At 45.0% G+C, this 16650-nt stretch overlaps 1 protein-coding gene across 1 annotated transcript; it reads right to left on the bottom strand.

The window, feature by feature from the left end:
* Positions 1–468: 468 nt before the first annotated feature.
* On the bottom strand, positions 469–2011 carry LOC120666332. The gene is made up of 2 exons (XM_039946162.1): positions 1378–2011; positions 469–614 (listed from the first exon to the last, which is right to left on the bottom strand). The coding sequence occupies exons 1-2, from the start codon at positions 1950–1952 to the stop codon at positions 566–568; spliced, it is 624 nt and encodes a 207-aa protein (XP_039802096.1). The 5' UTR covers positions 1953–2011; the 3' UTR covers positions 469–565.
* Positions 2012–16650: the final 14639 nt, after the last annotated feature.

Raw genomic sequence — 16650 nt, 5'->3', positions numbered from 1 at the left:
TAGACAATTGGATCACCACGGCTGTTTTTGTGAGCTCTCCTTGGAAAACAGCGACCTTGGAGTGATTGAGAAGCACCAGTTGCTCCATCAACAAGCTCCCATGTGAGACCATCACCTAAATCAGAACCACGATGACCTTGGGGGGGTTCATGCAACGAATCTGCCCATTCATTGTCCCAAGCCAAATCTGAAATAACCAAAGGATCAATGTTTTTCTTCTTCTGACGCAGCATCTAAAACCTAGTTTTCATCTTGCGGTTGTATGAAATGAAGACTATTGCATTCAATCTCTTGTGCAGCAATCGATTCCTTTTCTTTGTATGCATTTAGAAAAGAACAAAATGGATTAGTAATTGTCTTGCTGAAAAGAACACATCAACAACAAAGCCTTTTAATCCCAAGCAAGTTGGGGTAGGCAAGTAACAAAATGTATGTCAATGACTCACATGTTCAAAGGTACTCCAATTTCGCTCACAGCCGGATGAGGAAGCACATAGACCAACAACACGCCTAGCAAACCTTTGTAAGTCAATTGCAAGGCCACCATAGGAACTCCACCAATCAACTAGAATGACAAATACAAGCGGAGAACACATAAATGGACAGCAGCACACAAAAATCTATAATAAGTTGATGAAATGGACAGCACTTACGAGGGCTCTTTGATTCGATGTTTTCTATAGCCATTTCATCTGAAAAGGCTTCTCCTCTTTTACATTGATAGTCCATGGCTTGATCATTTATCTTGTTTCGAAGAACTCCATCTGATACCATTCTCCGAAGCACTTTAAGGAAATATGCCCTTAGCTGCCCAACAGTTTCATCTTGATCAGCATTTATGAGAGGAAACAATTTTCCTGGGTTCAAATAGAGTGCAGCCCATACAATGGATGGTCCATTTGCTTCAACCAACGTCGCTCGATAATGTCCAAGATTTTCTTGAGCAGCCCTTTCTTGTTCTGAGTGCCAAAGCTTTTCTTGATCTGCTCTTTTGCTTCAGTCATTAGTGCAGCAACCTCGGGCATTGCTGGCTTCTCATCACCATCAGCAGCCCTTAGCACAATAAGCAGTGGAGCTGAAGCCCTAAGACAATCTTCAACTGCATTCCAAAATTCTATGGACAGAACGGTGTTATAAACACGTTCACCAACTTTAGTTTTTGATAGGTTGCTAGCATACCATTCTGGACATGTAAATAAAGCCTTCACCCCTTCCATTAGCTTGTGCAAGCTCTTCAAAGAAAGATATGAAGTGGCAAATCGAGTGGCTCCAGGCCTCACAATTTCAGCATCTCTTGTCTTCTCCCTCATTAAACTAAGAATTTTCCCATGCCTATAGATGAAATTGGCGACCCCCTTAGCACGTGCAATAGTCCTCTTAAATTCCTTAATTTTTCCAATGTCCTCTAACATCAAGTCCAAGCAATGTGCAGCACAAGGACTCCAAAATATGGTAGGAATCCGGTCCATTAGAAGCTTGCCGACTGCCTTGTAGTTAGCGCCATTGTCCGTGATAATTTGAACCACCTTGTCTTTTCCAATTCCTTCAATCCTCTTCTCTAACAAATCAGCTAGCATATGTGCATCATGTACTTCACCGGATGCATCAACAGACTCCAAGAAATAGGTCCCTTCTGGGCTATTCACAAGGAAATTGATCAAGTGACGTCCCTTCATGTCGGTCCAACCATCGGACATAAGTGTGCAACCATAATGCTTCCATGCTCGTTCATGGTCCACCCTCATTTTACTTGTCAGGCCGACACACTCCCAAAGCAATGGTTCCCGAAGCTTGTGCTGTGAAGGAGGCTCATACCCAGAACCATATTGTGCTGTGGCCTCAAGAGCAACCTCAAACTGCCTTGCAGCAGCTGCATGAAATGGAACACCACACTCATAGAAAAACAAGGCCCATTGCACATCCACATAATGCCTCTCCTCATCTGTCCTCATGCAGTTTTGAATTGTCTTTTGGAACCTTCCTGAACGCCTTTCATCAACTATCTCTTCGTGAGTCCTTCTAAACATAGCCTTAACTGACTTCTTGGTGTCATTTGGATTTGCCTTTGCTTTGCTAGCAGGTGCAGCCTTGAATTGAAGTGTTGATTGCCTTCTTTTGGCTGCAGTCCCAGAACTTGGCACCTTGACTTGGGACTGGGCAGCAGCCCCAGAACTGCCCACACTAGCGACTTGGGACTGGGCAGTAGTCCCTGAATTTGCCGCTTCTTGTCCCACCTCCACCACATCTTCTTCTTCCTGTACTTCCTCAGCATTCTCCTCCTCCCCTAGGAACAATGGTCTCCTCCTCTTGTTTGAATCCAAGTAGTCTTTCATCTTTTTCTTTAATGCAGGGCTTGATTCTGGACAGTTAACCACATCTCCAAAGCCACCAGCTAGATGTTGCTTAAACCTTTTAATTCCACCTGGAACCTTCTTGTCACATAGCTTACATGTCACCTTATATCGATCTTTAGGGTCTGCCCAGTACCCATACTCCCAGCCCGGATCATTTGACTTTGCTGGTCTTTGTTTTGGATCAGTCTTGGGATCATACTCTGCTGCCACAGAAGCTGGACTCTCCATTGTGTTGTTGGCTTGATGGTTGCAGTGTAAATAGAGCATGTGATTACTGGGATCACTTTGTTTATTGATTAGCTAGAGCTAGCACAGAAGCTGGACTCTCCACAGAAGTTGGGATCACTTTGTTTATTGATTAGCTAGAGCTAGCACAGCACAAAGTACTGCCTTAAGAACAGAGCATGTGATGTTGCTTTGTGCTGCCTTAAGAATAGAGCAGAGAAGAGGGCACTGGAAATTACCTAGCCATAGGAGAGGGCTGGCGTCGTGGACCAGGCGAGCAGCAGAGAGCGGAGGGAGCCCTTGAGCGCGTCGGCGTCGGCGAGGACAGGAGCACGGAGTGGGACGCCGAGAGGGAGCCCTTGAGCGCGTCGGCGTCGGCGAGGAGGGAGCGGAGGTCATCGACGGCGCGGATGAAGTTGTGGAAGTGGGTGCGGCAGAGCTCCTCGATCTTGGCCTCCCGGTCCCGCACCGCGGCACGGAGCGAGGCGAGCAGCGGCTCGGGGCGGCCGCACGCGAACGCCCGGCGCACGAAGGGGCCCAGGTCCTCCCCAGCCGAGATGGCGGCGGAGAGCTGCGCGAGGTCCGCCTCGGACGGGGCGCAGGCGGACGGTCAGCTCCAGGCGCCGCCCTGTTCTCTTCCATCCCTATCCACAGGTCAGCTCTCTCCGTTTCCCTCCCAAATCGCGTCGATTGCAAGCGGCCGGCCTCTATTTCCCGCGCCGCCCTCGGTTCCCGCTCGATTTCCCGCCGCTGGCTCGATTTCCTCCCGCGCACTCGGTCTCCCGCGCGCCTCCCCTGTTTCCCGCCTGGGCCTCACGTATGGCGCCCGCCTCATCCAATTGGACGCCCAGGAGACGCCTATGGACGCCTAGGCGACGCCTTCGGCGCAAGGCGGACGCCATACGCAGTCGACCAAGGCGAAGCAGATGGCCAGGCTGCCAATCACGCCTTGTCGCCTAGGCGTCGCCTAGGCGACGCCTTAAGAACAGAGCATATAACTGCTCATGAGTGAACAATGGTTAATGAAGATATACACCAACTTTACCTAGTGTCTGGCCTTGGCATTTGTTTATCGTCATTGCATAGCAAACTCTTACTCGGAACTGTCGGCGTTGCAAAGTGAAAGGCCATTTTGGGCTTGTACCATTAAGAACAATTCTAGGTATGCAAACGGTATCTCCAACATGATTTCCAGTCATGATTGTACCTTCCAGTAAACGGTCACCTAATCTCTCAATCAGTAATCTGGTGCCGTTACAGAGTCCAATTGACTGGTTTATTTTCCTTAGAAGAACAACAGGAACACCTAATTTGAGGTCAAGATGATGTTGTGGGAAATTAGTAAGGACTATCGAGTTTAGAAACTCTGGTGGGTATAGCATTTGGAAATATGAAGGTTGTTCAGATGAGTTAGCAATAGTATCAAAGCTCAGGTACTCACGAGTACAACCAGGCACTTTATCTAGCATGAAATTGTTTATTTCATCAACGATAGTATTGACAGGAAATAACTATAGATCGCTGGCAAGGTACGGGATGGATGCATAGAAGAGGTGGAAATCATCATATATAGCAGTAGCAATGGCCGGTATCTTTGGACCATTTCGTGAAAGCACAAAATTCTATGGTATCTGTATCCAATCATCTTCTAGCTGGCTATTGTTGGCTGCCATTGGAACTCGGCCCTCACCGATATCAAGAACCCATTGTGCAAACTTGTCCATTTGGACCTTTTCCTCTAGAGAAAGAGATGGATTGCTTAGTCTCATATTTATGGAGAGGCACATAACTTTGACATGTCTCCATAGGTATGATCCTAGTAAAGATTCCTTCACTATCTCAATACGGTCACCGCCTTGAATAACAGGTAGGACCTGTCTGAAATCTCCACCAAGTAGCATTGGTTTCCCACCAAATGGAACTAAAACATTTCTAAGGTCATGAACAGCTAGAATATCACGGAGAGAACGATACAGGGCCTCAAAACAGTGCTTGTGACTCATAGGAGCTTCATCCCATATAATCAAAGAAGTTTTAGCAATAAGACCAGCAAGGTTAGTTCCTCTTCCTATTCCACAAAGACTATTCTCATGAATATCAAGTGGTATTTTAAACCTTGAATGGGATGTACGACCTTCAGGAAGGAGAAGTGATGCAACACCGCATGAGGCAACAGCTAGCACAATGTGATCATGTGATGTTAAAGTTGCTAAAATAGCATTCCATAAAAAGGTCTTCCCAGTACCTCCATGTCCAGAAACAAAGTAAACAAATGATTCATGCTTGGAAACAGTGTCAATAATAGAGTCATATATGAATCTCTGATCAGAATTCAAGGAAGCAGACATCTTAACTGAATCATGAAGTAACGCTGGCTTATCATAGCACATTTCTTCCGTAATAAGTCTATTAGCACCGGCATCCATAGAGTTATTCCTAAAATGGGTAGATCATACAATGATATGGAAAGGCCATTGTTACAGAACATATCATTGAGCTCTTTCATAAGACCTGATTGCAGCATGGAATCAGGCACTACATATGATGGATTATCAAGTGCAATCCGAAGGCGGTAACCAATGTCCACGAAGCAGAGATCCATCTTAGAAAACCGGATGAGAAAATTTATGCGCCACCGCTGCAATGACCGCGCATCGGAGGTGTGCTTCATGCTCAGTGCAAAGATGGTGCGTCGGTGCAAAAAGCAACAAAAGGGCACGACCGTGTTGCGGGCGTTGCGTCGAAACACGGAAGGGACCACTGGCGTTAGGCCTCGTCCTCGGAAGCTGTTGAGTGAGTTTATAGAAAAAATACATTTAATAAATGCGAACCTCACACAGGCAAAAATCCTAGCTACAACTCCATTTAAGCACACAAAAAGAAACATAATTAATAAAATATTATATTATAATCTATAAAAATTGATTTATTTTGAATCTGAATAAGCCATGTTGGGGCTTTGATGGTGAATGCAATGTATAAGACACGGGCCGAAGGATTTGCACCGAATGAAGGGCAATACATCCGGATTGGATGGACGATTGTAAGGAACATGGCCTATTAGGCCATTGTTTGTGATTTTGGTAATTATGTGATAACATAATCAATGGGACTAGCAAGTTTGTTGAGTGAATCATATTAGGTCCCAAAGATGAATACAAAGCCCTAGCAAAACAAGGATCAAAGAAAGAACTCAAAGAAATGTTGAATTGATTGAAGTTTCACATGAAATAGCAGCACCAGTTAAACTGATGCATTAAATCAGTGCCCAAAAATTGATCTAATGACATGGACTTCTAGATATTCTTCTAGAGAATTTCATAAGCTTTCCACAGAGTCCAAGATAATCAAATTCGGAGTTTGGAGCAAAAAGTTATGATCAAAATATGAAGAAGCTGATTTCTGTGATGCACCAAAAATTCCGATGACCTAGCACCGGAACTTCCGATGGTCACCGGTTAAACCGACACTCAAACTTTGGCCAAAAAAGATGGTATTTATCAGAATCTTGTAGTGCATTTCACAAGCTTTGCATAGAGTACAAGATCATCGAAATCGGAGTTCGGAGCAAAAAGTAATGACCAAAACATGAGAAAATTGATTTCTGTGTGGCACCGGTTAAACCGATACCCTATCACCGGTTAAACTGATGCTCAAACTTTGGTCAAAAGAGATGGTCTTCAGCAGAATTTTGTAGATCATTTCACAAGCTTTTCATAGAGTACAAGATCATCGAAATCGGAGTTCGGAGTAAAGAGTTATGACCAAAATACGAAGCACTGTGAAACTGATTTCTATAAGCACCGGTTAAACCGATGCTAACAAAAAAGGCGTTGGTGCTATGCACTGTACTATTGACTAGAGAGTATGTTATTGGCTCCATAAAGTTTCTTTAGCACCGGTTAAATCGATGCTATCACCGTATAAACCGGTGGTACCATATTTCAGCTGCAGAACTTGTCAGAAAGGGCCAACGGCTAGTTCAAGCTATTAGTGATCGGTTAAACCGATGACTAGGCACCGGTTAAATGTCTACTTCGAGTTTTTGGGCTATATATATGGCTTCCCTCGGCCATTTTGGAGTGGCTGGAGTTCCTAGAAGTCACATTCACACCCAAAGACACCTCCAAGCCATCCAAGAGCATAGTGATCAAATACTTACTCATTAGCACAACTTTGTGAGTGTTAGTGCTAGATTAGCTCTTAAGTGAGTGAGAGAGCAAGGTGTTGTGCCTTATGTTGTGGTTCTAGAGTGAACCAACATTTTATCTCGGTGCGCCGGCTCCTTGGAGCATTGGTGGCTCGTCGGCACGTCAACGATCCTCCGGCTTGGTGTGCAGTGGCGTCGACATTCCTGTGCGGGGGACGTGGAGACCCCCACCCTTCTTGGTGAAGCTCCTTAGTGAAAATTGGGATCAAGGTGACCGTGGTGACTCGGTGTCCCCGGAAGAGACTTGATTGCTGAGAAGCAATACTCTTTGTGACTGCTTCAACAACGTGGATATAGATGTGCCTTTGTGGCTAACCGAACCACGGGATAAATTCTGGTGTCAAAGAGTTTGTTTCCTCTCATCCCTTATTTATACCTCCGAATTACCTATTAAAATCTTTTGTGCCTTTACTTTCATAGAGTAGTATCTTGCTATGATTGGTTATAGGTTGCTAAACTCTTTTTGGGATGGGACACATCTAGATAGCGTGATCTAGTTTTTGTTTTGTGCAAATTAGTTGGAGCTTGAGGTTAAGGTTTTTAGTTTGCCTAATTTACCCTCTCCTCCTCTTAGGCTAGAGCACCCGATCTCTTAGGCTAGAGCACCCGATCACTTTCAACGACTTGTCATGTATCTGTTTATCGATCTATTCTACTATAAATAAAGAGTAAAAGAATTGGTAGTCGATGGTCAATCGTCAAATTTTATAGTCCGACACATGCATGGGAGCACAGGCAGCTAGCGTCGTCGTTCTCCTGGTCAGACTCCATCCCATCCTTCTAAAAAACAAAAACGTCCAAACCCGGCAGTGCGGGATCGGAGCTATTCCCTGAGGCAGTGCTATCGTGGCAAAGGATTCGATCCATGCCCTCAGCCTCCTCACGTGCTGGTTTGCCAAGGTCGACACACTAGAGCTTCGACAAGGAAAGAAAGATGATGAGGTGGCTGTTGACGCTAAAATTGGTCAACACACAAGCGCTAAAATGTGCAGGATTGCAACGACCGCAACCTAACGAAGACCTCCGGCGACCGGTCAGACCGGTCGCGCCAACCGATCAGACCGGTCAGGCACAGAGAGCTTCGCGAAGACCTAAATCCACGAGCTCGGGAGGGACCCCGTCGGAGCTCGCAGATCTATGGTTGTCTTGGGGTCGGCAGGCCACCCAAGACGCCCTTGAATGCCGTAGAGATGGGCAAAGAACAGCACGAGATTGGAAAAGTTAGGATTTGAGGAAAAACAGGAAAATAGTAGATTGATTGATTCGATTGGGTAGTAGGACCTCAATCGGCCGTGGCCTTTATATTTATAGGCCGGGGAGGATGTACCCCTTCCAAATCGGGTTACAAACGGACTCTACAAAGCAATTCTAACCAGACTCGGATTACACAAGACTAGACCGGTATGACCGGTCGGCCCGACCAGTCTGGCCGGTCGGCCACGCACCTTGCCAATTTTGGCTGCCAACATATGCCCCCTACCTTTTTGGTGAGCTTTGCAAGCCAAAAAACAAGTACCAGAAACTAGCCAAGACACATGAATTTACATAGAAAATACAAGGCTAAAAATAATGCTCAGGGCAATACTCTATACTAGCCATCTTCGTCTACAAGCGTCTTGCCACACGCTGAAATAATATTTCTCCAAGTATCTTCCATTAAGAGCCCTTGGAAGACGTTCTCCTTGCATCGTCTCCACCTTAAGATTTCCCGAAGATAACCTTAATGATCTTGTACGGTCCTTCCCAACTTGGCGACCACTTGCCAAATTTGTTGCTCTTTGTCCAAGAGGCAATATTGTCTTCCATACTAGCTCATCAACCTGAAAAGATTTGGCTCTTACTTTCTTGTTGTAAGCTCTAGTCACCCAAAACTTGTCCTTCTCAATTTCCTTCAAAGCTTGCAACTGCTTGTCGCTCACTTCATCAATATTGTCTATCATCAAGTCATAATAATCAACAGCGGTAAGATCATTTTGTTTAGCCAATCTATAAGCATCCATATTCACCTCAACGGGCAAAAACGACCTCTTGACCATATACAAGCTCAAAAGGAGTAACCTTAATAGCACCATGTCTAGATATACGATGAGCCCACAATGCTTCAGATAATACCTCATGCCACCTCCTAGGATTTTCCTCTATCTTCTTCTTGATAAGCTTTATCAAGATCTTATTACTACCCTCGGCCTGACCATTGGCCTGAGCATAGTATGGAGATGAATTGAGTATCTTGATCTTACAAGATTCGGCAAAATCGCGTACCTCCTTTGAAATAAATGATGAACCTTGATCCGTCGTGAAAGTTTGAGGAATACCGAATCTATAAATAATATGCTCTGTAATAAACTCAATTACCTCCCGATGTGTCATATTCTTCAAAGGAACCGCCTCGATCCACTTAGTGAAGTAATTCGAAGCAACCAACACAAAGCGATGTCCCTTTGAAGAAGGGGGATAAATCTGACCAATGAAATCCAACCCCAACCTCTGAATGGCCATGGCTTGATAATAGGATGTAATAACGCAGCAGGCACCAACGGAACATTACCGAACCGCTGACATTCTTCACACCCCTTATCTGAAACAATCTGCCATCATAGTTGGCCAATAGAAATCGGCTCTCCTAAGCAACCACTTCATTTTAGGAGCCGATTGATGCGTACCACAAATGCCTTCATGAACTTCTCCCATAGCAACACGGGCCTGATCAGAATCCAAGCACTTGAGAAGCACATCTTTGGCGGTCCGACGATAAAGCTCATCGCCGATCAAAATATACTTAAATGCTAAACGCCGAATATTTCTCTCTGCACCATGACCAGGATCCCTTAAATATGTCATAATAGGCACCCTCCAATCAGCAACTTCGGCCTTCTCTTTGGAATTAGAAATAATGGCCGATTCGCTGTCTTCAGCTGCTCGGCCGGTCAGACTGGTCTCTGGACTGGTCAGACCGGTCTGGGCGGTCAGACCAAAATATTTTTTAGTAACATTGTAGCCAGATGCTTGCTGAGCAGGAGCATTTGGCTTCTTATTACTATCTCTAGGAATATGTCGAATTACAAATTCATCAAAGTAAGAGATAATATCAAGACATCTATTAAGATATGCATTTAATGATCCATTGTAATAGTGGCATACCTTGGATACTTGCTGCACCACCAGAAGTGAATCACCATAAGCTTTCACATGATTAACATCCATTGATTCCAAGAATTCTAAGCCAAATAGAAGTGCTTCATATTCAACTTGATTATTCGTGTGTTCCTCTTCCAATCGGTTTGAGAACAAAAAATAATGCCACATGGAGAGATTAAAACAGCACCAATCCCTTGACCATCATCACAAGCCGATCCATCAAAGAACAACTTCCATGGCGTGCAAGTCACATAGCCGACTTTCAAATCATGTTCATCATTAATCCGATGTTCAACAATGAAATCCACTACAATTTGGCCTCTAACAGCTCTCAAAGATTCATAGGCCAAATCATATTCAACAAGTGCATAAGCCCACTTTCTGATTCTACCACTCAAAATCGGATTTTGTAGCATATGCTTAACAGCTTGACAAATAACTATGCAAGTACTTGATAAAAGATAATGCCTCAACTTGGTGGAAGCATAATACAATGATAAGCATAATTTCTCAATAAATGTATACCTTGTTTCCGCATCAATAAGCTGTCGGCCCACATATGTAATAATATACTCCTTCCCTTCGGTCTCTTGAGTCAAAACAGCACCAATAACTTTGTCTTCCGTAGCCACATAAAGCCTAAAAGGAATACCTCTCTTAGGCAACTTGAGAACCGGTGGTGAAGACAAATATTTCTTGATCTTGTCAAAAGCTTCTTGCTGTTCTGCCCCCTAAGTAAATTCGGCTTCATCTTTCAACCGAAGAATAGGAGTAAAAGCCTCTATCTTTCCAGACAAATTGGATATAAATCTTCTCAAGAAATTCACTTTGCCCAAAAACTTTTGCAAGTCTTTCTAGCAAGTAGGAGCTTCTACCCTTCCCATGGCTTTAACTCTCTTTGGATCAATCTCTATGCCTTTCTCATGAATAATGAAGCCCATGAACTTTCCAGCCGATACACCAAAAGCACATTTGAGCGGATTCATCTTCAATCCATACTGATGCATCCTGTCAAGAGCAAGCCTTAATTCAGCCAAATGATGACTCAAGCCGGCCGATTTAATCTCAATATCATCAATATAGACCTCCAATATAATACCAAGTAAATCATGGAAGATCAAATTCATAGCTCTTTGATAAGTAGCACCAGCATTCTTCAATCCAAAAGTAAACTGATAACATGATTGTAACAACCCACTCGAACAAACCAACAAAACCAGGACATCTAAAGGCTGTTTTAGACGTATCCTCTTCGGCCATAAATATTTGATTGTAACCCACGTTACCATCAAGAAAACTGATAACATGATGTCTAGAAGACTCATTGATCAACATATCGGCTATAAGGCATAGGATATTCATCTTTAGGAGTAGCTTTATTAAGATCTCTAAAATCAATGCATACTCTAATCTTGCCCGAATCTTTCTTCACAATGGGCACAATATTAGAGATCCACTCCGCATAATGACAAGACCGAATAAATCCAGCAACTAGTAAATGATTAATCTCTTCTTTTATTCAGTCATACATAAGAGGATTAAAATGCCTAGCAGGTTGTTTATAAGGTCTAAAATCGGCTTTAATCGGCAGCCGATGCTCAACCAAATGACGACTCAAACAAGGCATCTCAGAATATTCCCATGCAAAGCAATCGACATATTCTTTCAATAACTTTATTAAATCGGATTTACAATCATTCGATAAGTTTGCATTTGCAAAAAATCGTCCTAGGAATAGAACGATCTCCAATATCTACCTTTTCTAATGGATCAGCCGACGTAAAACCTTGGCCTAACTTATCAAAGTCATCGAAATCCTCAATGGCCTCGCACATATCGTTCGCCTTGTCCCGATAGTACTCGATGCGCTGCTGCAGCTAGTCTGCACTGGACCGATCTGTTGCACCGGTCTGACCGGTCGACCGGTCTAACCGGTCAGAGGTAGCGGTCTGACCGGTCGGCTCTGTGTTGTCGCCCTGCTGCATCATAGAAGTAAATGTAGTCGATTCTCCATCGGCTTTAGGACTGCAGACACAAAACCCTCTTTGGTGCAACTGATCAAGTCATAATCAGTCAAGTCCAGGCCCGATAAGCACTTGATGTGATCATGCGCACCAATGAGCTCGGAATTGGCGGTCCCAATGAAAGAAGAGGTATCAACATGCACAACCTCAACTTCATCGCCAATCCACTGAATAGAAACTGGTACAAGGAAGATGGTATGCACTGATTGGCATGAATCCAATCACGTCCAAGTATGAGATTGAAGTTACCTTGCACCTCAGAGACGAAGAACGCCGTCGCAACTATTTTGCTTCCAACGGTCAATTCCATTGAAGCAACCCCCTTGGCACCAATGGGATCACCTCCTCCAACGCCGCTAACCATCATGTTTGTCTTCATTAGCTCTTCATCCATCCCGCTGAGCTTCTTGTGAAGTGAATAGGGCATCAAGTTCACAATCGCCATACTGTCCACAAGCATACGAGAAACTGGCTTCCAATTGATATGCCCCCTTAAGTAGAGAGCCTTCAAGTGATTATCTAAATCCTTAGGCTTCTGAAAAATAGCTTCGTGCGGCCCAAAGTCCAGATGAGCAGTCTCTTCCTTCGAAATCACCAAGTAATCCTCGGAGAAGTGCACAACATTGATCTCCATGTTTGTGCGTTCTGGAGAAACCTCATAATCCACCAACTCCTCATCTTCTGTTGTGGAAGGAGCTGCCAGAACCTCTGATGCACTAGGAGCCGAAGTGGGAACGCTCTCTTTGGCTTTCTGCTCAAGCTTAGACTAGACCGGTCTGACCGGTTACTTTGAGCAGTCAGACCGGTCGGTGACGCCGGTCAGACCGGTTGGTTGGAGCGGTCTGACCGGTCATGTAGGCTGGTCAACTGCTTTGACCTACCACACCTTGCCTTGAGGGATCCTCGGCCTGTACTTCTCGAATTGCTCATCCCTCAACTTCTCCGCCTCCTTTTTTTTCTTGGCGGCGAAGATGCTGCAACCTCCTCTTCTGAGTATGTGTCAACCCCGGTGGGCACCACCTAGGTTGAAAGTACTTCTCCTTGCCCTGGTCCTTGGAGTTGCTGCCACTGGCCTCATGATCATTGGCCAACACAAGTTTCTAAGAAATATTGACCAACTTCTCAACGATCATCGGTCCCTTTTGTGCATCTTGAGTCTTGTCTTTGCCATCTTCAACTTGCACATCATTGACAGCTGGAACCTTCTCAGAATCAACCTACATTGGCTCCAGTTCGTCCTTCTTCTTTTTGACGGGATATTCTTGACGCACTGGACGAACTTGAGCCGGCTTCTGCTGAGAAAGGTTTGATCGGTCCAGGGTTCTGCCCCTGACCAGATTGGTGTTGCCCCAATCGGTCGTGAACCGGCTGCTTCAACCTGTCAAACACAGGTCCTCTAGAACTTCCCACCCCCTGGAAGTGTGGTGGATATGGCATCGGATAGCATTGCATCCAAAATCCCCCGTTCTTCCATGTGGGAAACTGAGAATCCGATGCCGGTGGCGGCCAAGGCATGGTGGCATACAACGGCTGCATCTGTTGAGGAGGGAACAAGTTAACCACATCACCCCTGCATTTGCTTGATTCTCCCCTAGGAGATGAAGGCGCGCCTTGTCGCGGAGGTGATGTCACACCCGGTTTTAAGGACAAAACCGAATGCATAGCTTTATGTATGCCAGGATCAAGTTTCATACATATAGAGACATTATAAGTGAATAATCAGTAACAGTATCACATAAAAGCAATAATTAAAAGATTATCAGAGTTATATAGCTTATCCTGGAAACGATGGCCTCAACTTCACAGGCAATCGACTGGGGGTTGCGCACGCCTAGAACTCAGCATCATCTTCAAATACTTCAACTTTCTCTTCTGAGCAGCAGTAAGCAAGGGTGAGTACACTTATGGTTGGTACTCAGCAAGGCCACAAGAAATAACCAGAAAGTGATTTAATTTCATCTTTAAATTAAATTAGTCATGTGAGGGTCCAAGCCGCTCTTAACCGTGAGCACGGCTAACCGGTTAATTTTAACTCTGCAGAGGTTGTACACTTTCACCACAATTCGCGTAAAAGTTCCGAAAAACTTTGAACCCAACCATGCAAGTGCGGGCCAAGCACCATATCACACTTCCTTAGGTATGACTGCATAGGGACGCTACGAGGCTTTTCCAAAGAATCACTATATATACGCACTGGTCCCTTGCTTTCTGCGGTACCTTAGAAGACGAAGCTTCATTCACCCGCTCCTCAAAGCTCGATAACCCAAAAATCCACCAATCAAATGCCCCAAGCACGACATATAGATCATCTAGTTACTTAGCCAAGACCAGAGCCATATGGTATTGTGGTTGTACGGTTTTCTTGGGTGGTTCTCCATGTTCCAATTAAATCAAGTATTCTCATAAATAAGCATAGATAGAAGTATGGTTAGGGTCACTTGCCTTTCTCCAACAAAAAGCTACTCTTACTGCTCTTCAGCTCTGGCTCACTTGGAAATCTTGATTCTTCAATCTTCGAACAACGATCTTTCTACTCGAAGCAATCATCGGGCAACATACAAAGCAAACAAGTACAACTAAGAACAACACACCAGAACAAAAGAAAAACTTTAAAAGAGCATACTAAAGGATAAGACTCGCTGCTACGGTTACGAGAGTAAGAAACACGGAAAATAGAACTAAAACGGCGATTCTATTGATTAAACGGTGCTTCAGGGATCTAGTCGCGATTAACTAAAGGGTTAAGGACTAACAGAAAAGATTTGTAAGACACAACAAAGTATGCTCACAGAGGATAACAAAGTGATAAAGCTATTGCTTACGTCACAAGGATCACGTGAGCGCAAAAATTGATGAAAACGGAGCTAAAACGGAAAAGTTATGGCTAAAATAAGGTTCTAAGGACTTATTTGTAAAAGTTTTGAGTGAAGAAACTGAGGGTATAAACAAGATTAAACCTTAACTTCAGGGGCTAGCTTGCAAAACTACAGGCTAAGGATGGCGGGTTCGATTTTAGAAAAGATCGGAGTGTTTTCTGTAAAGATTTGGACTAAAAAAGAAATAGTTTTGAACTGCGGTGGACGGAGGGTCGATTTCCTAAAAGCCTAGGGGCTCTTTTGAAAAATTGGCCTGGTTAACCGGTAAGGCTAGGTTTGACTCGAGTTTAGATCTAATCGTGGCCGTGGATCGCAGATCGGACGGCTAGGGTTTGATGGGGCGGGTTGGCGGCGGCGCAAGGCTGCCGGCGGCGAGCTAGGCGGCGGCGCATCGCCGGCGTGTCGCGTCTACGCGATTCTGGCCCCGATTCAACTCGGGTCTTGCTCTGGGAGCACGCGCGCGGCACGGCGAACGCGTCTAGGGCAGCGGCGAGACACGTGCGACCCGAGCTTCGGAGCTCCAATGGCGGCGGCACGGCAGCTAGAGCTAGGGTTTGCGAGCGAAGGCGGTGCTGCGGCTTCGGTGCGATACCGGGGAGCTCGGGCACCTTATATAGGGCGGGGCTCAAGGTTCCTTGGCGTGCGCGCCACGCCGGAGCGGCGCGTGCTCCACCCGGACTCGGGGGCGAGTCCCGGCTCGGCACGGCGGGGGAGACGGGTCCGACCGGCGGGACCCACCCGTCGGTGGAAGGGAGAGGCGTGAGGGAGCGCTGGACTGGGCCGGGAAAAGCTGGGCCGGGGAGGTGCTTCAGGCCGGCGCGGGTTGGGCTGCAGGGGAAAGAAAAGAGAGGGAGATATAGGCTTGTTGGGATGAAAACAAGGAGAGGAAAAGAAAAGGTTTTGCATTTTTGAAACTGATTCAAACAAATTCAATTCAATCTAAATTCAAATTCAGAGAATTCAAATTCAAATTGAACAAACAAATAAAATAATGCATTGCAGCATGAATGCAACACAAACAAAATGACCTTATTTAATTAAAAAAACAACCAATCTATTTTCTTTTACACTAAATTCTCTGTAAAGAAAATAAATGTTGGGAGAATTTTAAAATTATGAGAAAATTGTTGTTTTATTTTTAATTTCAATCACATCCTGAAATTCAAAAATTTCAGGGTGTGACAGGTGACCTCGGACTCTTTTTTAGGGATCGATCGTTTCGAACGGCCTTTGAGTACTTGTTCAGCAACTGACCAAAGGTGGGCTTCTGATTTGCAACCCTACCTTGCACCTTTGGCTGGTTTGTCTTCCATGTACCCACTTCTGGGCGTTTAGGCTTAAACGTCTGGGGCTGACCACCAGGGCGGTCTGACTGGCCACCAGGACCGGTCTGACTAGTCGGATCAACCGGTCTGACCGGTCTAGCCTGAGCAGCAGACCGGTCGCCTGAAGAAGAACTTTCTTGCCCCCCGAGCGTACGAGGCTTAAGTATGATCTTCATATTCTTCTTCCCATCAAGAGCCTTCTCCTAAATCACCTCCCTGGCCAGAATCTTGTTCTCAACAGTCAATGGCCTTTCATCACCAATTATCACATTCTTGCCTTTTGCTCCTTCGGCTTGATCCGGCCGAATCAGCACCTTTGCATTGTTCAGATCAATGGTGCGAACAGAGAACGGAGCTTTGTCTATCTTCATCTCTAGAAAGGTCAATCGTCCTTCATTTATGGCCGATTGTACCTGTTGACGAAAAGCATTACAATTATTAGTTGCATGAGATGAAGAATTATGAAATTTGCAATAAGCACGCCATTTTAGCTCCTCA

The sequence above is a fragment of the Panicum virgatum genome, chromosome 3N (genome assembly GCF_016808335.1).
Source record: "Panicum virgatum strain AP13 chromosome 3N, P.virgatum_v5, whole genome shotgun sequence".
Classification (NCBI taxonomy): domain Eukaryota; kingdom Viridiplantae; phylum Streptophyta; class Magnoliopsida; order Poales; family Poaceae; genus Panicum; species Panicum virgatum.
Note: the sequence above shows the minus strand (reverse complement) of the source record. Positions and strands in the feature narration are given on the sequence as shown.

What these genes read in the sequence shown, in the direction of transcription:
- LOC120666332 (XM_039946162.1), bottom strand. Translation starts at nt 1,952, where the DNA reads ATGAGGACAGATGAGGAGAGGCATTATGTGGATGTGCAATGGGCCTTG. An exon ending in GGAAAAATTAAGGAATTTAA is followed by an intron (nt 615 to 1,377) that starts GAGGACTATTGC and finishes TTATAGATTTTT; the next exon opens with GTGTGCTGCTGTCCATTTAT.